The sequence below is a fragment of the Halictus rubicundus genome, chromosome 17 (assembly GCF_050948215.1).
Source record: "Halictus rubicundus isolate RS-2024b chromosome 17, iyHalRubi1_principal, whole genome shotgun sequence".
Lineage (NCBI taxonomy): Eukaryota > Metazoa > Arthropoda > Insecta > Hymenoptera > Halictidae > Halictus > Halictus rubicundus.
Window position 1 is genome coordinate 3,528,728 of NC_135165.1, and position 27,690 is coordinate 3,556,417.

The window sequence follows — 27,690 nt, forward strand, 5'->3', positions numbered from 1 at the left end:
CCTTAGACCCTTGGAAAAATAAAACTCGCTATTCCGCTGGTCAGTTTTCGGTAAATTATTGCAACTGTTGCAGCTGTTCCATTAGGAGCAATAGAAAGACTAACGCGTCGAAAATAAAACTACAGTAAAATCTCGATCCAAGCCGAATCCTCGGGACCGTGATGTGACATAGATCGTGCAGGGGTTTTCTTGTGACCAAAACATTTTTAACACTTTGAACGCCATAGAAACCCGAAAAATTCCATAAAATCAAAGTAATTTATTTAATGAAATAAAAATTGCAAAAAATTAAATGTACGATACTGAGAAATCCTCCAACTTTCTTGCACGTTACAGATCCTAATTCAGTTTAGTACAATGAATATATCAACGTAAAAATTCATTTTAAAACCTGCACAAATAATTCCGTCAGCAACATATGGCTGACGTGGCGTTCAACGTGTTAAATAACGCTGGAAATTATCGGAATGAAACGATCAGTCTTTGAATTTGACTCGTGTACCAACGAAGTGTAAGGGGTTGACGTACAAGCGAAATTGGATGCTGGGTGGTGCAGTATGAAGAAAAAAGATTAGGGGCGTCGGAATCCAGCTCGGCAGTTAAGGGTTAAGACAAGGATCCCTGTACTGGAAGACGATCCGGTATTTGTGTTGGTAACTCGGCAGCAAGGCGTGGGAGGGGAGTGATTAGCAGGAGAGTCACCGCTACAACGACTAACCCACCCCTATTTCGTCGGTCGAGCAATCACAGCTATCAGCACCTTCGTATTAGAGCGAACCCCGCAGTAATACGCTTTTCCCGCTTCGAGCGTTCCTTCTTCTTCTTCTTCTTCTTCTTCTTCTTCTTCGTTTTTTTCTCTCCGGCGTTCCCTCGGCATCGTTTCCACGGATAAATTACTTTTTGGTGAATACAGCAACCGCGCGGAACTGTCGCCGTTTGTTCCCGGGATCAAAAGACTTCTCATCTCGACGGTAAGCGTGCGCATCACCGCGTCCCTCGATTATTAACGTGGGGCTCTGAGAACGTGACATTTGCGAAAATAAATATAATCGGCATCCCCAAACTTTGAGCTTAATACTTTACTTTTAAAAAAAGGGAGGGGTGGTCACGTATGGTAACGTATAATTAGTCCGAATTCCTGATGGCCGAGCAGGTCCAATGGTGCAACGGTTGGGCAACCGGTTACGTTAGCGTAGGGTCTAGGACGAAGGGTTCGGCGGACGGTTGCGTGCGACGGTTAAGCAGCAAGGTCCGTAGGGGTTGGTCAGGGCGCGCAGAGGATCGAAAGTAATAAAAGCAGAAATGCGAAAGGCGAACGAAGGTGCAGAGAGGATTGTTTTTCCGGCCGTGATAAAGCGTCGGAGGACCATTTCGTCGCCGAGTGTGGAACGTTGTTGAACACCCCCGCGGCCCTTTAAACGCTCGAAACAACCCCCTGTTTCTCCTCCCCTCTCTCTCTCTCTCTCTCTCTTTGTATCTTCTCGCCTCTCATCCCTTTTCCTATTCCTCGTCTTCGGCTACTGGTACTCACTTTTTCTCGATGTCGTGCATGAAGCTTCTTCTTCTGTGTCTGGCACATTCCGTAGGTGTCTGTCTTTCTCCAATACGTTTGCGATGTTCCGTGTATCAGTATGTGGCAGTTTGTTGCACACAAGTTACCATGCATCGCACAATTCTTCTTGTCTGCCGGCCGTTTTGCTGTGTCTCCTCGGAGAGAGTCACGTGTCCGGCTACGTGTTTCTGCGAATGGTACGTAACCGAGCGGAGAAACAATACCACGGTACACGCATCGCGACGTTCCATCGGGTTTTAATTGTTCACGGGAAATTTGAATAATTTATTTCTCAGCCGCCGTTCGAACCGACCGCGCGACCCAGGAAATCTTCAGCTCCTGTTTTCGAGAAGTAGTAGAAGTGTGTAATTCTTCATTAGGATGATTAATTAGCGATTAGATTAGATGCGAATTGAGCTTGAAGCCAAAACTGCTTTGTACAGAGAACAAGAACGATCGGTATAGTCCAACAACTGGTCGAAATTGTGAGTCAAAAATTAGTAATTAATTTTTCAACTGGTCCATAATACAGGGTGGTCCACGCAATTCTTTCAAGTCATAACTCCGTTATTATTGCATTTACGAAAAAATGATAAAGGAGAAAGATAAATCGTTCGAAGAGCACTACATCTGTAGGCCATTAAATTTTTTTAGATGCAGCAGTGCATGTGCAATTAACAATTGCATCATTTCTTTAAATAGAACTACATATTTTTTTGCACAGATCGATTTTTCTGTTCATTCTACGTAACAAATGATTATGGTACCATGGCAAAAAAATTATTAGATCTCGAGATATTTTCAAAAAATGTCTTTATTGAAGAAGATACTCAAACATTTCGTGACTATGTTGTAAAGGTAAACACCCTTTCGACATTGTTATCATAACAGAAACCGATTTGTACAAGTAAGCATTTCATCATTAAGTAGCAATTCACGTATCGTAACTCGAGTACGGAAACTAAGATTTTGAAAAAGTGTAGCTGTATTTCACTAAATACAAGAAAATATATGACATTTTTTGAAAATATCTCGAGATCTAATCATTTTTTTGCCATGGTACCCTAATCATTTGTTACGTAGAATGAACAGCAAAATCGATCTGTGCAAAAAAAATATGCATTTCTATTTAAAGAAATGATGCAATTGTTAATTGCACATGAACTGCTGCATCTAAAAAAAATTTAAAGCTCTACAGATGTGGTGCTCTTCGAATCATTTATCTTTCTCCTTTATCATTTTTTCGTAAATGCAATAATAACGGAGTTATGACTTGAAACAATTGCGTGGACCACCCTGTATATTGGAGTTAATTTTAACATCCCATTTTTCAAGCTTTAAAGTTTGAAAGCTCATAGCAAGCTCATAATAGTAGAATCCTATTTGCTCAGGGGTCTAAAATTTAGAATAACAAAATAAAATAGTTACTGGTTACCGCGCTGGTAAGTTGATTCCAGATTAAAGCAGAGAATTAACTGGTTTTTCGGGTGTTCTCGTTTTATCGAGTCCTGTTTGCCCGGCTCCGCAGGAAAGAATCGTTCCCGGCGAGATAGCTCGGCCCTTAACTGTTGTTACGGAAGCAACCGACAGTGTCTAAATAGACGCAAACACGTATTGGACTCTTTTATCGGAGCCACTAATCTATTAAGGACGAAACCTCGAATTTAGGCCGCGACTACAAATCTTGGCTTGACCCCGGGAGTTTCGGAGGAGGAAGTTGAAAAGCAAGTGGAACGGGCCGAAACACGAGACAGCAAGGTAGACACTATTCTACGAGTTTCCTCCAGTTTCGAAGTCCACATTTGGGAAATCGAATCCGAAGATTACTACTGCGAATTCGAGCGAACTCGAAAGAAATGATCAACTATAAATCCGACGATACTTTCTAACTGGCCTCTGTCCGAACATAATCTCAGAGAAACAACTTCGATTCGCACAAAATTTCTGAAAATGCCTTCCGGGACTCCTGTTTTCATATTTTACAAAAAGATACATTGCATTTAACGGAACTGAAGAAAGTAATGGAATTCAAATTCTTCGTGCAATTCTAATATTCTATTAACGCTAGGTGTACGAAACCCGTCAAAATGGCGGATTCCACTATTTCTAATTTATAATTCCCGAGACTGTAAAGATGAATCCACGAGGAATTTATAATATATAATTGGCAGTACATTCTTCTGAAGAAATGGCTAAAAATTTGTTAAATAATCAGTTTTAGTGCTCCGTAAAGCTAGTGTTGAAAGAACCGGTGCCCTTAACAGTCTGCAACCCCATAACTTCGTCCAGTGGAAGCCCTATTTTTCAATTACCCCGGTTTCGCGTGCATCTCGTCAACGTCAAAGGGGTGAGGGTTTAAGGATCGCAGTAAATTCTGTTTTTAACCTGTTCCCGATGGAGAATCCTCTGGCATCGACTGGATCTCCGGAGGAATGTGTAACAACAAAGCGTAGATAGTATCGCAGACGTGGAAGTAATCGTGGTAGCAGCTCGCCGAGTACGAAACAACACTCGTAAATAATCGTCGAATAACCCTTCCGCGTATGTTCGGATGCAACTCGGATAGTTCGGTGTGCAGACGCATAGGTGTGTTCTCGCGTGGCGCGCAGGTGTGCAGGTGTGCACATGCACGCGTGTGTATATGCAGCGAGGCGCAGCGGAACGAAACCGCCTATCCCAAGATTATGCAGAAACTTTAACGGCCACGGTTACTCAGTCCTTCTTGGCAAAGCATGGCAGACGCGGTTTAGCCTGCAGGTTTATTAGTCCTGATAATGTTCCTGCGGGTAGCATGCGTCTGTGTTTATTCTTAGGGAATATCCCACCCCGTAGACTTTACAGTTACGAAAAGGGCCGATTACCGAATCCAGCTAATTAAACCTTCGGGGGGCATCCGTTTCAAGGATCACCGTGACTGTCTTTCGGCATCATTCACTCCATTTCTGCTTCCGGGACTAGCGAGTTAACCCGTTCCCACCATAAGGAACAATAAAGAATAATGCTCTCATCGCCATAGTATCCTGGGTCCTCCCAGTAAACTTTACTTCACACTTAAGCATTATGTAAGCATTGAAACCGAAAATATTAAATATCTTCAGCTTCCTTTGAACATTTCTGTATTATTAACACTAGGTTTACGGAGCACTGAAAATGACTATTTTACATTACTTTATGAAAATAACATGAATGTATCGATCAAAGTTTGTAGCCATTTTTTTAGTAATATATACCCAAAGAAATCAATTTGTTATATAATTGCAATACTCGCAATTTAAAAATATTAGAAGCCGCCATTTTGACGGGTCCCGTAAATCTAGTGTTAAACTATCCACCTAAAAGAATTCTAGTAAAGTTTTACGGGAATTTTTAGGAACCTCCCTGTGTGATAATCCGAGGAAACAGTATGCCAGAACGCGGAGAATATTTTCGCAAAGGAAAAAATATAAATCAAACTATTTTGAAATACCGGTTAACCTAATCGCGTGACTAGCAGATTGCGTTAAAATTTGTAATCGTATCGTCCACGATTGTACGTTCATCTATGAGTGAGAAGTATGGAAATGTGCGGGGAAAGAAAATTCCATTATCGCAACTACAGTGCTTCGCACATACTTAAGTACTTAAGTACTTTGTACAACTAGTTCTGAATTACACTCATCGTGCGTTAATACGCGGCTATATTACCCGTAAAAAGATGTATCCCGGTATTTATAGTATAATCTAAAAGAGATAGGAGGAACTGGACCGGAAATACTCGGTTTTTTGTCATTATGAGAGAATCCATTAAATTGTCGTTAGTGCTTGAGCGGCATAAGGGTGTACAAAGTACAGTCGCAATTGTAAACGAGAACGGTAATAAGAGGAAAAAAGGATTCCGCTCAAAGACGCAGAACGTTTATATAATATTGCGCATTTGTAGAATGCAACTCATAATCGCCAGCGCCATTGTTCACCGTTTTTCATATGCTTAACTTCGCCATCCAATTGTTATCGTGAAACGTCCCTGGAAACTGTGACGGAGTTCCGACAATAATAAATTATTTCTAAATGATTAACACACAAATATATATATTTACTTGGTAATTTTCTATTGTTCGTTTCTAGCATCTTCAAAATCAAATCAATCGTTTAATTGCTGTGCCAATGTCGTGGAAAACTATCAAATGCGATTTTCTCGATTTTCCTAGGACCGTAAAAATTTGCTGATTCTTTTACAATGTCCTCTTAACAATAAATTTCTGCTTTTTACATTTCCGTGCTATTCCAATTTCACGACATTTTCGCAACATAAATTGATACGAAAACGGCACTCTGTGACAAGCCACGAATAAAAAGGAACGGGTAAAAGAGTGTCGTACTTTTGCCAGCAAAGTTCTCGCGCGTAGATTACACGATGACAATGACCAATGATTTCCGCGAGCGTCACACTTGGGCCGACAGTTAGTAACAATTGTATTCCGTAGGAACCGTTGCCGCACATCGCCTCGATTTTTGTTACGTCGTTTTAACACGGATATTTTGCAGGAGAGGGTGGATACGGCAGGAGTTAACGCCAATAAGCAAAGAAAAGAAAGAGAGAGAGAGAGAAAGAAAAAAGAGAGTTCGAGTGAGAGCTTAGACAAGTGTGTAAGTGTACCAAAAACTCAAAGCAAGCTAGATACGAACGTTACCTAATTTACCCTTTATTCAAAATCTGTTTCGTACTCTTTTCTTACTTCTTACCTCTTTTTTAATAATCATTACTTGTACTTCTTCTAACTTTTCGAATATATACCTTATATATTATATTACTTATCTTTGTTGTATTTATTGCTATCATAATTATTATACATTTTCTTAACTATCCATTTTCACTCTTCGTACTTTTGTATACGTTTACTGCGTGGAGAAAAATATCGGCATCATTTCGCTGACTTGCTGCTATACCGGTCAAAAGTATGCGATTTTTCAAGAGAACTCGTATTTCTATCGAAACGACAACGTAACTAAATGCTTGTTTAACAACAAAATTCCTACAATGAAAAGTACTACAATTCGAGCAACCCTTAACTGTTGGCCGGTACCGTAAACGAGACGCGAAAGCGGACCAACCGGAAGTAGTAATCAAGGACGTCGCTCGATGTAATCTCTTATTGCTACTATTTTTCTCCGTGTACATACAGCTGTTATCTTTTTTCGACCTTTTCATTTCTTTCCTGTCATGCTGAAATTATCCATACTCTAAGAAAGCCTTTCTCTTGTACATCATTGGACACCGGTGTCTTTCTCGCGATCGGTAACGTGGAAGAAAAATCGTTCAACGCGGATCTCTGCAACGAAATACTTTCGAAATTGATATATTCATTATTCGATCAGACCGTTTCGAATACCGTGGTCTTGTTTGATCCTCCCTCGTGTACACGTACGCGCGCATGTAACAGGTGCGCACGGGAGAACGTGGCGCGTATGTGCGCGTGTACATAGCTCGAGAAATTCTTGCCGGTCTAGCCGCCGGTTGTGTACATACAAGCGGCAAGAATTACTTGAGCAACACGCGCGCGCGCGTATTTAGCGGCGCCGTTGGAGCCTCGTTCAAAGTAATTTTCTCTCGTAAAAATTCCTAATAGAATATATGCGCGCCGGCGTGTGTTCCGCGCGTGTAATTCGCCGTCCGTTCTAAAAAGAGAATTTACACGGTCGAAATTCCGCGACGAAACCGCAAAAGACGCGAAACACCGCGTGTGCGTTATCTCTCTGTCCCCCTTCACTCTCAGCATTTCTTTCTCATTTTTCAGTTCGTTGCTCACACCTATACGATAGACGTATACTTTTTCTCTGCAGTTTCGTTAGCATACAGAAGCTCACTAAACGCACATGGTTTGTAAGCATTACTGATACGCATCGACAAATCCTACCATTGTAATTATAGCGCGACGATACCGGCGGCGGATCTCACACGTTTCCACCGCGGCCACCTTACGTAACTGCATTGTAATGTAAATTTTTCTTTATAACACGTGCACATTTATCTACGCGCACGTTATTGCGTAAATTTCTCACTCTAACAGTGACGTATCACCTGCAACGCGCTGCAATTTCATGCTTTTTTTTTCCTCGAAAAACGCCCGAACAGGTGAACGCGGGGCCGCCGGTACATTGACGCCGGATGTGTGCGCACGGTTGTACCTAATTTACAGGGAACTATGAATATAGAGAGAAATTTGTTAATTTGACGGTTCGCCACGTTTTCGGTGACGCGACGGTCTTGCTACTTTCTTTTCAATCTCAAACATGCAACTGTGCTTTGTAAATGCGTTATAATTTAGCGACACGTAGCGGATGACGTCGGAAAGACCAGGGACAGTGTCAATGATTAGCTGAAAACTAATTACAAGAGTAAACGGAGCCATAGAATTTTTTTAACGAATAATCTCCGTGAAAGATTTTATCTTCGATGGACACCAGTAGCCATCCATGAGAAACATATGACTCTGTTGTTTAACCTTCTGCAATTTTTAAGTACTTGAAAATAAATTTTCGTTTGAAGCATTGTTAGAAGAGTTTAGAATTTTGAAAGATCTAATTTAACTTCGTTACCATCGCTTTATACGCATTTGAACGTCAGTGATTACGAATCCGTATGCACTCTCATTGACATGTACTACTTGCCCGGTTCTCTGCAGCACCAGGAACAGAAATAAAAATGACATATTGGAGCAACATAATTCAGAACACGGTGGTATGAAATAAACGAAACGTCTCGTTTGGAACTGTGTACGTATCGTTTCACAATTAGGCTATTCAAGAACCTTTCACGATATGTTAGCGTCTCTATTGCGACTCGAACGTCTTTTGAAACTGCCCCGTTGTTTCTGTCTATGCATCGAGTTTATTTGTGCCAAGCCGTAAATTGCAAACTTCCAGTAATTGGGAAGTACTGCCGTGGCCGTTGTTAAATAATGTGAAATAACGCGAATACTTGCCGAGCCAGGAAAAAATTCATGTCTTTCGAAGTATCGCGACTGAATATTCAAGACTCTCGTCAGGATCGTTAGATGGAGCAATCAAAAATACAAACTCGACCTCTGAACAACCCTCCGCCTGTAATGAATTTGTTGACACTGTATTGTACATTGCTTTGTATCCTACAACTTTTGTAAAATACATTTCCTACTATTACTTGAAACGAGATTGCAGGTGGACAAAGACGGTGCAGCACCTTGTACAGTAAACTATAGTACCGTATAGTCACTCGTACAACATATTTGTCCACGAAAAAATTAGTATACATTCCTCGAATACATGACAAATTATCCTGAAAGTTTCAAAAAGATTCGCTGGACAGTGCATTAGTAAAAAAAATCGCAAAAATGATCTTATTTTCAACGTTGCAGACGCAGCTGCCTTGTTCAGACGCAATACTAATCGACTAGTTTTTAGTAATATATTCCTGACAAGATACAGTACAACTGGTGTAACTGGTAGTTCTGGAAATTGATTTAGGCCACAGGTTTCGCTGTTGGGCCAGGCTCGCCTAAGCTCGCGGGGGCTAGGGCTTTGAAATGAATCGGGTCCCGTTAGCGTCATTATAACCGCGGAGTAGAGCTGTTACCGGCGGACAATGACTTAAGCGATTCTTTAGTTTCGCGAAATGGATAACAATTACCGCGCAACAATCGGCCAAGCGGCCGGCCAGAGAAAAGTATCCCCGGCGAAACGGAGAAGAAGACGCGACGATAGGCCGGGACGGCGAGGGGTTGAAGGGGTGAAGGGAGAAAAAAAAAGGTAGCAATGGGAGCAGGAAGGCAGCTGTTATCTGTCGGTGACGGTCGATAGAACGGTTTTCAACGGGCAAACGGAAAATTATAAGCGCAGCCGTCGCATCGGCCTCCGGGAACTAATTATTCAGATACGTTCTTCGGATAGCCGCTGCCGCCGACGGTCTAGCGCCAAGGAAAAAACGAAGACAAAGGGACGGCCGATGTCCACTTAGGGCGTTGCTAGCATGAATTTACTCGAGGGGGATATTGGCGCGCTGCGGGGGTAGCTAGTGCCAACGAAACTTCAAGTATCTACGTTATTTAAGGGGGTACGGGAAACGTACATTCGAGTTCCATCGTCGACCACTAGAGATTCCCTTCGCCATAAAATGGAAAAAAGTGGAAACTTCCTGCCCGGGGAGCAAGATAGAGAGCGAGAGGAGATATTGCGAAAGTCCAACAACGTTGTCTCTTCCTCTTCTTCCCTCTTTTTTTTTTCTTCCACTCTACCGTTCAGGTGTTTTCCACCCCTTTCCTTCTTTCCGCCCCTCTTTCTTTCTCTCTAGTTTTCCCTTCTTGCTCCGTGACCTCGAAAACCGTTCCGCCCGGCTTCGGCTACCTTTCGCGGTCAAACGAAAATTTCGAGTTTACCCGTTAAAGTTGCTGTTGATCTTTCATCTCTCCGGGTACACCGAAGACGGACGGGGCGGGTTATCAAGGATTCACCGAAGTAAAAAGTTCTTAGATCCGAGCGATAAATCTAGTTACCCGATCGGCAAGTTGTTCGCCGCGGCCAGATAAGAATAAAGTTTCACTGGGCATAGAGAAAGAGAGGGAGAGAGTGAGAGAGAGAACGGACCCCGTCCATTGATTGAGTGTATAGAAGTTCGTTTCGACCGCGTTCATGTAATCAGCTACCTAATGAGCCGAGTGTAGTGCTGCCTGCCGGCTCTTTCCGTAATAGGAGCATCATGCGAAGTATGCCCGAGCCACGACCCATAAATCACCTTCGCCGATGCTGCGCGACATACTGAACGACACCGGCGACACGAATCGAAGGGTTCAATGAGTGTAGGCCTAAATAGATCTCCTTAACACTAGAACTACCAGATAGGTCAGAGCGACTCGTTTTAGACTCCTTGTTTTCATCAAGGAAGACGCTCCCCACCGGCGATTGTTAACCCTTAACTGGCATGCTGGGGTCACTCGATCGACTCTTCAGTCTTGTAACCTCTCAACGAGTTTGAGTTTCTCGGTTTGTTTCTACTAGAAACAAGGAATTAGGATAATTTCATTGAAGAAAACACGTTTTACCCTATAAAAGGGCAGAAATAGTTCGACTTGGTACCAGAATTTGTTCATTGGATGGAGCATCTTGCGTTATAAGATCCTACATGTTTACGCACGTTTGAATATAAAATTTCTAGCCAATCTTCCGCGAGGGGGGCAATAAATGATCGCGAGTCACTCAAGAATCGATAAAGCTCCGGAGTCAATAAGCTGCGATAAGATTTTTTATTGCACTCCGTGACATTTTCTATCCGAGGTACCTCCGGGTAACAAGCCAATCTCATTTTTGAGATCTTCCCTCTGCCGAAGCTGATTTTCATTCACGGAGTCCTCCTAGAATGATAACTTTTTGATAGTGCGGATCTATAGAGTAACCCCTCAATTTTTCAGCGCGCAGTATCCGTGATATATAGCCCCTTTCAAATTTCATTATAATTCAAAGTTCAACTGGCTTGCAGCGGAGCGGGTCTGCGAACGCGCGAAGTTTTCGTTTCATTAAATTTATAATTAAATATTTAGAATATGTACGGGCGCGCCAATCGATAGAGATTGTTATCAAAACTTTAATTTTAAAATAATTTCGACGTCGACTGTAGAACGTAAATATTTCCCTCCGTGTTTCAATTAATTAGAACAGGCTAGCTGGAGAATTTGTTTTCACATTTAAAATGCCGTGTTTAATTGAACTAGACATTTCGTAAACTAGAAACATGTATTGAAAAAGTTCGTAATTTTTAGAGGCTGCTAAAGATATAAAAAGATATAAAAACAAAGATTATAATTGTTCCTCAATGTGCAGTTCTTATTGTTTAGATAACACGCGTAACACGTGCACTTTCGGAAAAATCATGCCACCGTTCTATCAGCATTACAATTAGCTAGCTGCCGGACGATCGAATGACAGGCTGATAATGGTGTGTGGTGACTCACTATTAAGCGAAACCCGCTCATATTCCGGTTCATTGCTTACTAACCAAAGACTTTTAATTGGTCCGTTCAACGATTAAAACGTTGGCCGGGGGTTAGGTTCAGATTGGGTTCAGGGATGGCGGCTCGCGTCGCGGTAGTTAGGGCCTCTGTTGATGGTGTTAAGGTGCTTTATTATCTGCACACTCTGTCATTCGACCCTTTAACCACCTGCGTTCAAACGACGCACTGTACCGGTAGATTGTTGATTGTCTGCATTGTGAACGTTACGCGCGTGGTGCTGCCCTTAAACGGCAAGTGCAACTCCGAGCAAAATACGCTATTAATTCTACCCAAGAACCTCTCCGAACGTGCACCACCACAAAATAGAAAAATCTGCATCAACAGACAAACAAAAAAATAATTTCTCTTACTGAAAAATTCTATTTGTCATTCTTGGCGACTCGCCCTGCATGTAGAAGCAGACATAATACAGGGGTGGTCCACGCAATTGTTTCAAGTCATAACTCCGTTGTTATTGCATTTACGAAAAAATGATAAAGGAGAAAGATAAATCGTTCGAAGAGCACTACATCTGTAGGCCTTTGAATTTTTTTAGATGCAGCAGTGCATGTGCAATTAACAATTGCATCATTTCTTTAAATGGAATTGCATATTTTTTGATGCACAGATCGATTCTTCCATTCATTCTACGTAATACATTATTAGGGTGCCATGGCAAAAAAATTATTAGATCTCGAGATATTTTCAAAAAATATCTTTATTGAACAGGATACTCGAACACTTCATGACTATGTTGTAAAGGTAAACACCCTTTCGACATTGTTATCATAAAAGAAACCGATTTGCACGAGTAAGCATTTCATCATTCAGTAGCAATTCACGTATCGTAACTCGAGTACGAAAACTAAGATTTTGAAAAAGTGCAGCTGTATTTCGCTAAACACAAGAAAATGTATGACATTTTTTGAAAATATCTCGAGATCTAATCATTTTTTTGCCATGGTACCCTAACCATTTTTTACGTAGAATGAACAGAAAAATCGATCTGTGCAAAAAAATATGCATTTCTATTTAAAGAAATGATGCAATTGTTAATTGCACATGCACTGCTGCGTCTAAAAAAAAATTTAAAGGCCTACAGATGTAGTGCTCTTCGAACCATTTATCTTTGCAATAATAACAATGCAATAATAACGGAGTTATGACTTGAAACAATTGCGTGGACCACCCTGTATACTTAGAGAGAAACTTGTGACAATGAATCGCGTGAAAAGAGTCGGCTGATAAAAGATTCCACGTGCGTGACTTCGGATTAAAATGATCGCAACATAGGACATAGGAAGCTCGAGTGACCCCCGTAACTCGCGTCCAGCCTAAATAACGGGGCCCTAACGACGAGCGCAGGGCTGGGTGATGCGCGAAAGGGCGTGATCCGTTAAGCTTGCAACGTTCCTTGAATTCGGGCGACGTTTTGACATTCACCGTTCACTCGAATCGATCGCGGAAAGCAGGTGAGGCCGTCGAAGGTAAACCGAGAGAGGGAAAGAGAAAAGAGGGTCGGACGAGGCGGAGGATTGGGGGTCGCTCGTAAAAAGAAAACAATAATTTCCTGAACACGAGAGAAAAATCAATATTATAGCAGCTACGTAAGCGTTTTAGCGGGAAGAAAATTTTTTAAAGCGAACCGATAACGCACGGGCGAAACGACATTCCGAGAATACTAAGAATAACGTTCAGAGGGCAATAAAGAGATAATGCCGAGCTATCAGAAACGAAGAGAACGTCCCCCCGGTAAGTTCTTAACGGGACGTTCCCCGACGTCCTGAGAACCTTCTATCCTCGAACGAGGCAATTACAGGCCGTGGTTTACCGGTCGCGTTTACACCCGTAGCTCGCTACCTTAGTATAGGCTAAGCCCCCGTACGATCGTAAACTTGGCTGACGGGGTTCAACCTCTTTGGCATTGCCGTTCGATATCCCGAACAGCTAGCTTGCTGCGCCGAGTTCCGCGTCGTCAAACCTGACCCCTTTCCCGGTATCGGTGAAGTTAAGACGGGGAACGGGGAACAGGGAACGGGGAGAGAAACGTGGCGAGGAAATCTATCGCTTTAAAACGACTAAATATACTTGCAGAAAATGCGTTTCCCATGCACACACACGCCGCCTGCCCGAGCCAGCTTCGATCTGTTTCCGGAAAAACCGCTACACCGGACATACCCTGAATACAATAGCACCCACCACTTACTGTCCAATTCCCTGCGGAGTCTAATCTCGATAGACAAGAGAATGAAACTGACCGAGGAAAGACGTACTTCAGGTGGAAGGTAATCGTGCGATCAAGACAATTTCAAATTCAGTAATTTTTGTCTTACCTTGTTGAATATGCAGTGCCAGTGGATTGGTGGGATTTTTCTGATTAAAACGAGTCCAAACACGACGCGAATCGGTCCACTTTTGCGTACACTACTGCACGCCTAAGCGTCCGCATTTGGACTCCATTGTGGACGCTTAGGTGGGGAGCTGATTTCAACTGGAGGAGAGGGGACGAGTGCGAGTGAGGTACCCGGCACGTGTTTCAATTGACCAGCTCGAAGCTCGGTCCCTTTTTTTTGGAAAAGGGAGGGGACAGTGTGCCCTTAGTTTTGTTGATTACATCGAATCGACAAAGTCAGTCCGATTTGCGTCGTGTTTGGTGTCGTTTCGATCGGAATAATTCCAACAATCTACTGGTGCTACGTTTACGAAGGTAAGACGAAAATGAATTTGACATTTTCTCTGTTGCGCGTTTATTTTTTACCTGTGCTTTTCAAGTGTCGAAACCTCGTGCGTCCACCCTCGACGGTCCGTGTCTGATTTCCCAAACTTTATTATTATTAATTTCGCGAACAGAGCCCGTCGCCGGAGGAACACCGCTATTTTTATTTAAAATTTCATACGTCATCTCGTCTCCGCCCGACTCCTTTCGTAAATTGGAATATAAATTTCAAAGTTCCCCGAGATTATCGCTTTTAGAGCTGCTCTCTGACAGACCAATTTGCCGTGAATTTTCTTTCGAAACTTTGTTGTTTGGGTTTTGTGACACGAGGCGGTCTTCTGCTTCGGTTTTTCGTGGACAGGATATTGTCGTGTATTTAGGAAACGACGATGCCCTTTTCGCTGTGACTTGTGGCAACAATTTTGGATTTTATATTTTATGTTTTTAGTCACGACGAAACTTGAATTTTTAACGAAACGAAGTTAAATCGTGTGTATACTTCGCTGTTACTGAGGACATAACATTAAAAAATCTGGAAACGGGTTATTTTTCACTGTGTTTTGTTATCTAGTACTTGATATTAACACGATTCTTCAAAATTATGAGGTGAAATTATTTATTTCAAATTAATTTTGCCTCTTTCATTTCTGACGGTTATTAATCCCAATTAGAATGATCTATCGACGAGAAACTCTTTTTAATTAGAAATATTGAACCACAACCATATTAAGTAAAGCTACACGTATAATTAGGTTGTTGAATACAGTATCGTATGTCAGTGTCAGTAGAATAATTTTCGAGTACTCGATCATGCACGATCGATTCAAATGCTCAGAGTTGGATAATGTTCGACGACAGACTAAATTGGATTGATTGTACTTAATTGCATGTATACTTGGTTTTAGTAGTATTCTTGGTTTTAGTATTTTGACGAAGTGAATCCTAAGTATTGAATTTGTCGATTAAGGTCGCTACAGTAATCAATGCATGCGGAAATTTTCGTATAAATAGTCGTTGAAATTGGATATCGAGTATGATTTGTCACGTTCCGTTCAAGATACACATTATTTATTAGATCTGTCAACACGGTTCGTTATTGTAAATAATAGAGTATTCTGTAATTTTCGCCTACAACCAAACGAACGATCGCTTAAATCAAATTCTTGAGCATCGATAAATAAACTATCAGACGATTTCTTCGACGTGAATGAATGAATCAGAAACAAATTGATCATTCATCTATAAAAAGAAAATTAGTATAGTGTTTGTAAAACAGAAAGTGAGAGATGAACTACATTATTAATGCAGGGACTACAATGTTATAGAAAAATAATTATCCTACATTTTGGAATTAAATATCAATTCGAATTAGTAAAATTAGAACCATTTTACAATTATGAATCTTTGGGACGCACGAAGCCTGAAATTTGCATTAAACTGTCGATGAATTTTAATCGGGTTTGCCACTTCGGCGAGGTACTGCATCTGTTCGCGTATTGTCAATGCATTACTCAAGTTAAATAGTTACGTGCGCCGAGTGAAGATTATTAATGATCAAAGTAAGAGCTCGCTCTGTTAAAATAAAGTGGATCAGCGATTTTGACTGGTTCACTGAACCACGAAGGTATTAGTTATGCAATAGCTACGGCAAGCGAAAATTAAACCCGAATATTTTTAAGACCTTGCATAGTATGCTTGTAGTTTCACACATGAATTGTTCGAAATGTTACAATTAAACTTCCCGTAGCAAAATTGCAGTTCGCGAACTTCGTAGTTATCCGAACTTTGTTGAAATTGCCGCGTGTAAATAGATCGAATATAATTCGCAGGAATCCTTTGACGACAAGTTTTTTTAATTGAAAAGTTTCAATACAATTAACCATGTCATTCAATACAATGACCATTGTTTACAATTATTGACGCTATTCCTATTAAAAAGTAGGCTCCGGATACAGCAAAGTCTCGAGTCACGAGAAAATAGTTGCCCTACACGATCTATGTCACAGCATGGACCCGAGGATTGGGTTTAGATCAAAACTTTACTGTAATTATGTGAATAGATCCTTTTAAAACATGACACGCTTGTTTGTATTGGTTCTTAGCGCTAGTGAATAATATGATTTTAAATTATAGCCAATTTTATTGAGAAGTATCTATTTCGCTTGTCTTTTTATAAGCTTTTCTTAAAGCTAATTTTTTCAATAAAAAATTACCGGGTATCTTGACAGTATAACTATAAATATTTTCTCCAAAAGATGGAGATAACGAATTTAAAAACTATTATAATCAATCTTCTATAATGGAAGTATCAAACAGAAAAATGTTCATAATAAATAAGCTAATGTAAATTCAATAGAAGTAGATCTAAAAATATTTTGTCGAAGGCATCTTTTTATGCTACAGATATACGATTAATGTTTGTTCTATTTCTCATTTACAGCGAATGCAAAACCACTGACTTTCGACGAGGTGTACAATCAGAGTAGTCCAACAAATTGCACAGTATACTGCGGTGGGCTAACCAATGGTCTAACAGAAGAACTGATGCAAAAGACCTTCTCACCTTTCGGATCCATCCAGGAGATACGTGTATTTAAGGACAAAGGTTATGCTTTCATCAGGTAAGCTGTTCTCGATATTTATAATTATCTACTTGCAACCAAGAATTTACAAAAACTTATCTTCCGTTACTTCGAAATTAACGTACGATGACAGTGATCACAAATAGCTACAAGTAGTAAAAGAGGAATCCAAAGACAGTTAGGAAAAATACTACATTCGATAAAAAATTTACTAAGTCCGAGTATAATTGCAAAACGAGAGTAGACGCGTAAAGTTAAAGGACACTGTAGAGAAAAATTGACATTCAGCGTCAAATATGAATGAACAATATTCTTCTAAACTGAAATGACTAATAAAATTGTAAATTCATTTTTTCTCTAAATCCTCGACGGAAACGGAACGTTCCGTAGGATATTGCAGTCGGCGGACGGTAAAAGCGAAACTTTTCTAATGTAAATTCTAAAGTAAATAATTTCGCCGGGGCAAACATCTTAAAAAGTTCAGCAATTATTCCAGCGGATCGCTCACCTGTGAAATGTACACTTAAGTAAGACGCACGGTTCTTCAGGAAACTTATTAATTTCGAAAGTTTGTTCGCGCGGAAGTGGCGTGGCCCGTCGATCTCTCGATCCCCGGTGTCCCCCAAGACTGTTCCCGCAGTGTTGTTGAAATCTCGCGATGATATACGTCACGTGTAATATCTCTTCGGGATGTCAGCCCCGACGAGAAGTCCCGGGAGGTGAACCCGCGTACGAGCCACGAAGAGAGTATGGCGGAGTCGTCGGACGAGATCGCCGTCGTCGCCGAAAGTGAACAAGTAAAACGGAAGTTAACTTGACCAATAGAAAAAGTTACGCCGTATATACGGGGACGAGCTTCGGGAAATTAATTCTTCGTACCGACAATCACTGGACTTTCCTAACGGGCTTTCCTAACTTTTAAGACTGGTTCGATCTAATTGGCGCATACCGCGCACGATCGGCAATGGGGATCCATTTAAAGGATGCCTTTTCTGGATCAGAAAATAAAATCGAAATTGTTGAAAAATATGAACCCCTTGTCTTACAATTGAATTCTAAAGCTTCGGATTGAAACGTACTGGATTACTTCTCGATGGAAAATAAAATAATTTGTATCGCTTCGAAGTTAACCCTTTGCACTCGAGTGGTGACTCCAAAGCACCACTAGAAATTGTTGTGGCATTATTTCAAAGAAATTACGAAAAATATTACAAAATATTTGTTACATTACAAAATTTGTATTTAACAGATTACTAAACCTTTAAATATTATATTTGGAAATCGGATCAGTTTCGTACGAATAAAATGAAAATATTCCAAGACGGAAGAAAAATTTAGTTTTGGAATGAAAATAGCGCCGAGTGCAAAGGGTTAATGTACGATGGTTTCTCGATGCTCCTCTAATTATGAAATCTTGAGAATATTGAACAATTTTAAAATAGAAAATAAATGATTACGAATACTGTAGACGGCCGAGATTTCCCGGAGTTCGAAAAAGGAAAATACATTTTTAGCATGCTTCGCGCAGTAAGAAATGTACTCGCGATTGGTATTTATGGTCACAAAAGTCACCCAATTCGAGCGTCCCGCGTACCGCTGCCAAATTTCGGATTGGAAAAGTCTAACGTCGAGAGGTATTACGAAGGATGCGCGGTGAAATTTGTTGAAAGCACTGACAGCATCACAATGTCCTTACGGGAACTTTTCGCATCTGACGAGGGTGCAACGATGCCTTAAAAATTGATAGCTAATTTTGAGACGCGGCTAAAATCACTTACGTAATCGATCGATACCCACTCGCATTGGTATGGCACGATCGGGAATAAAGTAACCGTGACTCTAACATTCCGCAGACCTTGTGCTATCAAAAATGTTTGCTTCGGGGTAGTGTTGCCGGGGAAAGATTTCTATATTGTATGTTACGCAAGCTATGATGTTTTTAAATCATTATATTACATAAAAAATAACTTGGAAACTTTTCTATTTCCCTTGATTCTCATTTTGAACATCGAGTTTCTGTAGAATAATTTTTGCGTCGCTATCGATACCTTCTGTGTTACTTTATGACTGAACATTATTATTAAAATTTTATATTCGTTTCTATTCACATTTCCAGTTACACATCGCAACTTCATTCGTACTTGTCGATTTAGATTAAGCAGACTACTCTCCGTTTATTGTTCTGTGTTCTCCGACGGGTAGAATCGAAACAAATTTTTCACGTAACGAAGCTCATTACGACAACAATTATCTTCGTGATAGAAGACACAGATTCGCGAACGCCATTTTCATCGATGCGATATAATATATTACCTTCCGTAATCTTCCGCATCTTTTGTGTTTCTCCATTCCTCGCTACGCGGGCACACACACACACACACACATACGTAGCCACAAAAGAAAGCATTCACAATACGAGTTCTAATCATTGAACCCTATTGTGAAGGAAAATAACGGTGGTCGAATAACTCAAATGACCGAAACGTGAAAAATGATGTCTTAGGCGAGCAAACGTGTGCGTATCGATTTCTTCGTGCGCACACGCCTTTGTTACTGCAAAAACTTTGTTCTTGCCTTTCATTCGAACGATCGCATCTCAAAATCATAAAACGAAGAATGTTACACGCCACATTATACCATTTAAAAATCTGACGCCGCCACTGAACTAGTATTTTCATTGGTAAACTTGATTTATCGAAGAATGTTAATTCCCGTGAAAAGTATGAAGGGCGAGGAGAACCTGTTTTCCCCTTTATTTTCTCCAAGAAAATGCGCTCGCCGTGCGTGTCAGCCAGAGGCGAAATTTTTCGGACAACGCTGAGAAATCGAGCGGGGGCCAATTGGTACGGGAGGTGAAATAAAAAATCGGAAAACGGTGATTTGACCGGGCAGACGCAGCGTTAAGGAGAGAGGTTTCCGCGAGGCGTCTTTGAGCAAACTAGCAGAAACGCGGCGGCGGCGGCGGCGGCAGGCTAGGTCGAAAACGAGCAATGTCTGGGGAAGAAAAGGGGCGGAATAAGGGGACGAAAAACTCTTTCGCCGTGGGTTCCTTGGACCTGACCGACGTTTCTCGCTCGCATTCTACGCTATTCAGCATCGTTCCGCTTTCTTCCGGGCCGTGTGCCGTCGGTATAACCCACGTCAGAGCGCGCCTTCGTGTGTCCGCCGCAGCCCCGGCTCGGCGTCCGTGGACAATGTCCGTCATTCGGATATCTTCCGTCTAATTGCTCCTCCTTCTTCCATTCTTCTGTAGTCAGAAGCCTCGGAAACGAATATCTCGGTATGACGTATGGACTCGCGACCGGCGGGGGGTGGTCGGTATACACTGTATAGACCATGCCAGTATGGCTGGCAAAAAGAAACGTTGAAATGGGAGGAGCTGAGAAAGAGAGATGGAGAGAGAGAGAGAGAGAGAGGAGTGAAGGGCGAGAGATCCTTTCTTCCCCAGTTGAAAAGAAAGAATCTTATCTGCTACTGGTTATCGGCTGTGCTTTCGACTCGGAGTGAGAACGAGGCGGCCGGCGTCGTCGGCGTCGACGTCGACGTCGCCGTCCTCGTCCTCGTCCTCGTCGACGACCGACAGAAAAGGAGGTTGGTTGCTGACGATGACCATACCCCTCGTCGCACTCGACGAACGAACCTGCGAACGGAACTCCCATTGTGCAGTTCCGGGCTGCTCGATGTTAAAAGTGACCTAATACCCCTCCCACCACGCAGCCGGCCCCGATCAATTCGATGATTTTCGGCGACCATCCCCAATGTCGTATTCGTCAATCCACAATCGTTCGCGAGATCGTCCGCCGACGAAAATTGATCGAATTCTCGACGACGAACGTGCTCCAAATGGATAAGTGATAGCTGATGTACGTCCACCTTGAACGGATGTGACGTACCTACTCTCCGGGTATCGCGGCAGTCCATTTCTACCAGTACTATCGGACCCTCGAGCGCGTTCCGACCGACGACACTTATCCGAGGCGAATTAAAGCGCGTGTCAACCATTTTCCGGCCGGTCCTACGGCAAGCTCGACTCTGCGGAAGAGTTTTGATTCGTTCTTAACACTAGGTTTACGGAGTATTTTACATTAGTTTATAAAAATAAGAGGAATGTGTCTATCCAAGTTCTCAGCCATTTTTTAGCACTATTCCTACCGACACTTCATGTATACCTATTCCTACCGCGACCGGTCAAATGACCGGTCTTTAGCACAACTTATATTTTTTAATATAGAATGAAGATAATAGCCAATTTGACAGTATAAGAATATAGTTTCTTTTATTTAGGAGTATATAATGTATATTTTATTCGTTTTCACCGCATAATATTTCGTTTAATATATCCTGTTGGGCCTGATGTTCCCCTAAAAATATTATGAACAGGTGCTCTTCCAGGATTAGACCCTTCTTTTACTTCTTGCCAAACAGTTCCGTCTACAGCAGTTTCGATTGCCTCTTCCTGATTCTCACTATCGGAAGTAACTAAAAATCTCCTTCTCTTTCGTCCTCTACGTACGTTCGAAACATTCTCTTCGTCCTCATCGGTGTTCGAGTCGTTCTCAAATGGATCATAATTTTCCGTATTGTCATTTTCAATATCAAAAATTTCGAACGTCTTGACATTTTGGGAATGAATATTCAAGGGATAAAACAAAAATTAAAATATAAAAATGTAAATCAAGATGGATAAAAAACTGAACAAAAGATAAAATGTAAAACTTACTACGAAGTATTGTTGGTTTGTTCACTTTTTTGAAAGTGACACTTATAACACGTAATACAATATAAAATAAAAGTAGAATAATAATAAAATAAAAATACAAAACAGTAAAAGACTGCCGAATATGCTCCTTGTAACTTTCACGTTTCGATGCTCTCTGTTCAGCTCACAAGACTTTACCGATTTGAATTCGTGAGAAGACGTCTAGGCATCTCCTTCGGCTATGATTTTATTTATTTTACAGTCATAGTAGATAAGACGGTGTAAGAAAATCCGCGGTTCTGGACCGCTTCGGATTCCAATCAGGCAAACAAACACCGCGAGGCCGATAGGCGAGCGAGAACTGTAAACACTTTGAAGTGCCGTAAAGCAGTCCCTGGATGGCACTTTTCGGCTAAAATCATACCACAACTGCCTTACCTTTCGTTTGTAACGACTTTATACTTTTGGAATTGAGTCTTTGAAAGAATACTGTTACAAAAAGATATAAATCGTTCTACCGGTCAAATGACCGGTCGCGGTAGGTAAGACAGACTACAAATTTTTCTCAGAAAATAAACAATAAAACAAGAAGTGAATATTGAAAAATGTATTATACGCATATTTTAGGAAAAGTCGTGTAGTTTAAAGGCGATTCAATTACGTTGTATATAAGAAATTCTAATCGAAATTTTAAAAACGGTCATTTGACCGGTCCCGGTAGGAATAGTGTTAAATAACATATACCTAAGGAAATAAGTTTGTTGAGTAATTCCATGTAGATGGATCTTCACAAACTCAATAATCGTAAATTAACAATATTAGAACCCGTCATTTTGACTGGTTCCGTAAACCTAGTGTTAAAGACTTAGTATCCATCTCGTTCTACTATCGATCAATACACTGCGAATCTTTAAATGTTCCTTCCATTTCTGACCTTGGGTGACCTTGAATGTTATCGTGTCGTATACGAATGAATTTGTTTGACGGGCGCTTTGAAGGTCACCTTCAATTCTAAAACTGCCATTACGTTGTTTGCAAGATACAGTATTACTTCCTCCTCTTTCATTTGCGTCTACTATTTGGACAGTTTATTTTGAAAACGATGCAAGTCCGTTGTTTGTTGGTCAAAGAAAATACAAATATACAAATTATGTGATATCTCATTTAAAAAAATATATGGACTCACGCCACTTTTAAAGTAAACGATCCATTTATTATTTGCAAGAAAAACGCCGGATAGTGGTAGCGTGAACATCCTGCATAACTTTATCGGGCACCGATGGTTCAACGCGCGCAGAAAATTGATAGAGCAGTGTTAATCGATTATAGGGCTGTCAAGAGTGAGATACAGTGCGAGGACTTTTACAGACACTATTCTAGACACCATTTCGGTAACAATACGATTTATCGAGCTAATTTACTTCAATTCGAAAGTGAGAAATTAACAAAATAGTTTTAGCAAAGAGCTTGGAAGTTTTTGAAAGTTTTTTTAAAATAGTTTATCTTTCAGCTTCCAGCAGAGTTACCGAGCTGAATCTTCAGCACGGTAGGTTCCCCGTAGTCGGCCGATACTTTGGAGCTATTCCGTTGTTATTATTGTTGTTATTAAAGTAATTAACGCGTAACAGGGAGCGGGATAAACAACGCGGAGCGAAGGTTGGTGCGAAAGCAAGAGGAGGACCAGTTAGCTCGGTCGTTATCGACAAAATGATAATATCAGGAGTTCGCTTACATGCTCGATACAGTGAACACCCCTCTCGAAACTGTATGAAATTCAAAGTAGCGCGATATATGCGCCGAAACTACGATTTAACATGGAATCTCCAGATCCGCGGTAATCTAGATTCGCCGGGATTCACAATTATCGTGCTTATTCATGCGCACGGTAAACTCGCATAAATTTAACTGCAGGAGTCGCTGAGAGCACTGACCATTTCGTTAAAACTACGATAATAAGGTCCCGCGTAAATGGCGGAAAAATTCCCGGATCGCGGTACATACTTGTCTTCCGCCGTTCATACGAACACGCTCGGCCATAAATCGGATCTCGTCGCAACAAAATCTTCCGTGAACGTTCTACGGTTGATAAGTTTTTCTAATTCCGATCGCATTTTTGCCACCGAAGAATTCGACTTTGAAATTATTCTACGAAACGTTCAACCGGGAAAATGATCAGAAATTAATTGAACGCTCGTGATTGCTTGGATTGCAGGTTTTCCACCAAAGAATCGGCGACACACGCTATTGTGGCAGTGCACAACACCGACATCAACGGTCAAACGGTGAAATGCAGTTGGGGTAAAGAGAGCGGAGACCCGAACAATGCTCAACAAACTGGACAGGTAAACACTTTGCATTTATTAACCTTTCAGGGGAGAGGGGATCCTGTGGGACTCGCGGGATAGAACGCTGTGTATGAAATTCAAAGTATACTTTCCGATAAATTCCGTTTCGCTCGAAAGCAGAAACATTTTTAAGAAAATAGACTTTCGTGGACATCGAAGAATCGGTAAATATATTTACTTCCTAAGAAAATATAAGAATATTCCACCAAGCTTCCCGCAATTATTATTAGAAACACTATCTTCTTGAACCACCGTGCTTTTTAAATTAATTAAAAATAGAAATTAAAGCAAGTCAAAGAGTAGATAATGGAGTCGGTAGAAAAATTAGAACCGCGTTCGAACTTCAGACCGCGGAAGATCCCGACAATTAGCGCAAGTCGATTTGGAACTGAAACCAAGTTGGGTTCGAATTAGAAATTGAGATGACCTGGTGAATACATCGTGTTACAAGTTCGATCGACCTTATCGGCGGACGTTCGAGTTGAGATTAAATCAAGAGACAGCAATTCCAAGCACACATTTCCGTGGCGTACTCCTTGAATCCCAAAAACCGTTTTGTATCGACGCTCACGACACAAAAATACGGTTGCTAGGAGCGTCGAGTCGCGCCGCGCCGTCAATTAAACAGCATGGAGCTCTCGTCGCGACATCGGTTTTCCTCGGGACGAAATACCATCCCCGTCGAAAGACCATTATACCTCGTTTAGAGATCATTACCGGGGATAAATCGCGAAATGGTAAACTCTCGCAGGCATCGGCGCAGGAAATAATTACAGTATTCGATTTCTAATTCCGTCCGGTTCGGTATACGCCTTCAGCGAACGAAGAGAGAGAGAGATAGAGAAATAGAGAGAGGGGGGAGGGGGGGGGGTAGCCGGAGAGAAGTGGACGAGAGCGAAAACGGTCAAAAGGGGAAAGAAAGAGAAAGAAAAGGGGAAGAAAAGGGGAAGCCGGGAGTCGGGCAAGATTCCGGTCTATTCACGAGTCTTGCTCTCGAGTGTGTCTATTAGGTCTCTTAGCAATTAGCGCCGGTAGGATGAGTAAGTACGTCCGATCTGGGAATGGTAGCCGAAGTACGTCCTCTCTCGACCCTTTCGCTCCCCCCCTCTCGTCAGTACTTCTGTCCATCCATCCACTGTTACTCGGCCCGTGACATCGCTCTAATTGATCCCTATTCCCATAACGCGGCTCTCCCACGAGCACCGAGGATATCGCAACACTGCGTACCTCATCATGGTCCCGGCCTCGGCTCTGCTCGCCGTGTTAGACTGTCTCCGTGTTCGATCTCCTTCTTAACCTTGCTAAATTGGCTGGCAACCGCTGCTGCGGCGGACAATCGACGCACGCTGATCGATTCGACGAATCGAGCTCTCGAGATGCCGTAGGTTTCACCGGGACGCGAAACTCTCTCGATGGCCAGCGAGACGAACGTTGCAACGCATAAGTGTCCGCAATTACCCCCGATACGCTTAACACATCTCGCGGTATTGCTACCTCGTGAAATTTAAACTGGTTATACCGATTGCAAAAATTCGTCCAACGATATCGCTGCCACGTCGAATCGGAAGGGAAGAATTTTCTCGTTTTACGCGGCAATAGAAAAAATTGTAGGACCAATAAAAATAGGAGAAATGTTCGCGGGCGTGTTAAAGCTATCGCCTGCGTCGGGTCGTTCGCGTTCCGACAATTTCAACGAGATATACGCGGGATTATGATTTTTAAGCGGCGCTGCGCGGGCACGGCATTACCATTCCTAACCCTATCGACATCGTTAAGTATAAAATCCCCCGCGCATTACCCTTACTCTGTTCTATTTCATTGATCCCGGTGTTCTCCCAGGCGTTATCGTCGGCGACGTACCCATACTACGCGGCGGCAGCTGCTGCCGCCGCGGCGGCGGCGGGCGTCGCGGGTGTCGGAGGCGTCGGCGGCGTCGGTGGTACTGGACAGCTTGGATACTGGTATCCGCCCCAATCTTACCCCACGACAGCGACGCAGATGCAAGCCGGCGGTTTCCTGCAGGGAATGCAGGGATACACTTACGGACAGTTCGCCGGCTATCAACAGGCGCAATACATGGGGTGAGCTATCCCAGAGTTACGACTTCTGATCATAGTAATGATCGCGATAGGCGCGACAGTGCTTACGAGTTTGTTCGCTGAACGTCCGAGGTCGAAGCGCGATTAAAAATGAAAAATTAAACACTAGGTAGATTGGAGAACTTTGGGTGTGAAGCAAAATTATTTGTATTTTAACCCTTAGCACTCGAATGGTGAGTGTAAGGCACCACTAAAAATGTATCATTATTCAAAATATTTTTTACATTATTAAATTTGTTTGTATTTAATAAATTACTAAACATTTCGGTATTGCACGAGCAAATTGCACCATTTTCGTTGGTATGACATGAAAAATATATATAGAAAGGCAATATTCTAGGTCAGAAGAAATGTTTCGTTTTAGAGTTGGAATAGCTTCGAGTGCTGAGGGTTAAATTTAATTGAACAGCATTTATAGCCGCCTGGTTAAGGGTTGCTATCAGCCCACTTAATGGACTTATGGGAATTTATTTTTGCGTACGAGAATGAAAGACAACACGTGAAATTAATTCATCCGACAAATTCGTTGCCCTCAGACGAAACGCATTAAGCTCATTTATGTAGTAGCATAACTCACGTTCGTAGGAGATCACGCACCCGCCGTAACACCGGTGACGTAAATATAGAACGTTGTAAAACTGTCATCTTGATAGTAAACGTTGTCTAGCGACGTTTTTACGTAATAAAACGTAACGACACGTGGCGATAAATGTCCGTAATACCTGTCTTATCAGAAAAATTATATAGCCATAGAAAATTTATGTTGCATTATGTTAAATGTATCAAACTCTACACGATCTCTATCGATTAAGAAAGACTGAGATCATGGTCGACACACGTTTCTCGGAACGTACTCTGTAAAAGTATACAGGGTCATCCGTTTTTAAACGGCCAAACGTCAACCAGCTATAGAGGACCCCAAATGGAACAACTTTCACCCCTAACACTTTTTTTGATTCGAAGTCATTTCATTCAATCTCCACGGCGTGCCCCATGTCAAAAAACCCAAGATCCAAAGGTCATACAAAAAGGTTGACTTAATAAAAAAGATGCCCCTATTTATTTTAAACCAAACAAAGGAAAAATCATCAAGATACATAATTGCAGTCCTAATATATTTAATCTTAAGTGAACGCAAAAAATGACGGGTTTTTGCAATTATTTACAAATCAAGACCGAATCAAAAAAAGTGTTAGGGGTGAAAGTTGTTTCATTTGGGGTCCTCTATAGCTGGTTGACGTTTGGCCGTTTAAAAACGGATGACCCTGTATACGACTCGCGTGATTTTGATTATTTTAGACAGTTTGGATGGCAAAGGGGTTAAAACACCTAATGCAAGCACGATTTAGTTCGAACGAAACCGACTGCTAAAAAATTCTCTTTTCTTCAGCCATGTGCATTTGTTTACCGGGGAAATTACATGTGCAACCTGTATATACAGAATGGGAATGGGTGTCCACGCTGCTGGCACGGCAGCAGGTTGGGGCCAGGGATTACCTGGGGGACCACAGTTACCGCCACACCACGCCACGACGGTCACGGCACCCCCAGGGGTGCAAGCCGCACCCCCACCACCACCACCACCGGCACAAATGATGGCCTACCCGATGCAACAGTTCCAGGTAACCATTATTTTTCTCTGTCTGTTTTCTATACGCGTGCATATTTCGTTACCTACCATAGTCTCTAATCGATGTAA

The 27,690-nt window shown here is 41.8% G+C and overlaps 1 protein-coding gene across 8 annotated transcripts in view; it reads left to right on the forward strand.

The window, feature by feature from the left end:
* Window positions 1-27,690, forward strand: part of LOC143362553 (cytotoxic granule associated RNA binding protein TIA1) — a 582,269-nt gene that overhangs the window by 539,946 nt on the left and 14,633 nt on the right. For all 8 annotated transcript variants that reach the window (XM_076802821.1, XM_076802823.1, XM_076802820.1 and 5 more), the window contains 4 exons: window positions 16,707-16,887; window positions 23,760-23,889; window positions 25,732-25,973; window positions 27,433-27,613. In XM_076802821.1, the coding sequence (XP_076658936.1) occupies window positions 16,707-16,887; window positions 23,760-23,889; window positions 25,732-25,973; window positions 27,433-27,613 (734 nt within the window). The remainder of the gene's footprint in view (window positions 1-16,706; window positions 16,888-23,759; window positions 23,890-25,731; window positions 25,974-27,432; window positions 27,614-27,690) is intronic.